The sequence below is a fragment of the Myotis davidii genome, unplaced genomic scaffold (assembly GCF_000327345.1).
Source record: "Myotis davidii unplaced genomic scaffold, ASM32734v1 scaffold685, whole genome shotgun sequence".
NCBI classification, from domain to species: domain Eukaryota; kingdom Metazoa; phylum Chordata; class Mammalia; order Chiroptera; family Vespertilionidae; genus Myotis; species Myotis davidii.
Genome location: NW_006295823.1, coordinates 1,126,203 through 1,127,211, shown reverse-complemented (window position 1 = coordinate 1,127,211; position 1,009 = coordinate 1,126,203). Strand labels below are relative to the sequence as shown.

Genomic DNA, 1,009 nt, shown 5'->3' with positions numbered 1-1,009 from the left:
CCCTCACGCCGCCCTCACCTCGTCTCCTCCTTCTTGTGCTCCATCTCTGCCTCCAGCTGCTGCTTGCGGAGCTGCGTCTCCTTCTCCCGCCGCAGCCGCTTCTCCAGCAGCGCCGCCCGCTTCAGCGCCATGTCGTCCTCTGCCTTCTGGTCGTCCTGGAACACGTTTCGTTGAAAACAGGGAGAGGCGTTAGGTAGCAATGTTCTCAACGTCAATTTTTATAACTGAAAATCGGAAATACCGACTCAACCTCATTCCAACCCCACCCGTCCATGGAACGTTCCAGGCGTTTTGAGGGAAGAAATGAATGGAAACGCTACATTCTTTCAAGGAACAAAGGACACAGACTTACTTGTTCCTAAACCTGGGAAGTTAGCAAAGTCCAACCGACCAGGAAAAGGAAAGGAAGGGCTGAGGTGTGCCTTTTGGGTCCAAATAAATAACTCAAGTGGGGAGGTGTCCCCCGTGTTGAGAGCGGCATTTAAACACACGCTCCACAGAGAACCGCAGGTCACAGCCCTGACAGCAGCTCCCAAGGTCACACCCAAGAGAAAGCACCGCTGCACTTCCAGGTGGGGTCCTGAGGAAGGGCAGGCTCCACACTGGGGATCGAGCCCGCAACCCGGGCCTGTGCCCTAACCGGGAATCGAACCGTGACCTCCTGGTTCCTAGGTCGACGCTCAACCCGAGCCACGGTGGCCGGGCTGACAGCTCACGTGTAAGTGAGGGAGGCAGAGGTACAAGGTCAGCACCTCCAGATGTGCACCGTGACCGTGTGCATCGTGACCGTGTGCACCGTGACCGTGTGCATCGTGACCGTGAACACCGTGACCGTGTGCACCGTGACCGTGTGCACCGTGACCGTGTGCACCGTGGCCGTGTGCACCGTGGCCGTGTGCACCGTGACCGTGAGCACTGTGACGAGAATGTTCTAGAAATCAGTGGGCTGCGTGTGCTGCCGTGCCCTGGGGGAGCAAGCCCGTGCTGGGGCTCGGGGCTGGTGGGCTGG

At 58.8% G+C, this 1,009-nt stretch overlaps 1 protein-coding gene across 1 annotated transcript in view; it reads right to left on the bottom strand.

Annotated features, from left to right (window-relative positions):
* Positions 1 to 1,009, bottom strand: part of CAMSAP2 (calmodulin regulated spectrin associated protein family member 2) — a 29,877-nt gene that overhangs the window by 5,362 nt on the left and 23,506 nt on the right. Inside the window, 2 exon segments of the mRNA XM_015568448.1 lie at positions 19 to 216; positions 753 to 915. Of these exon segments, the coding sequence (XP_015423934.1) occupies positions 19 to 216; positions 753 to 915 (361 nt within the window).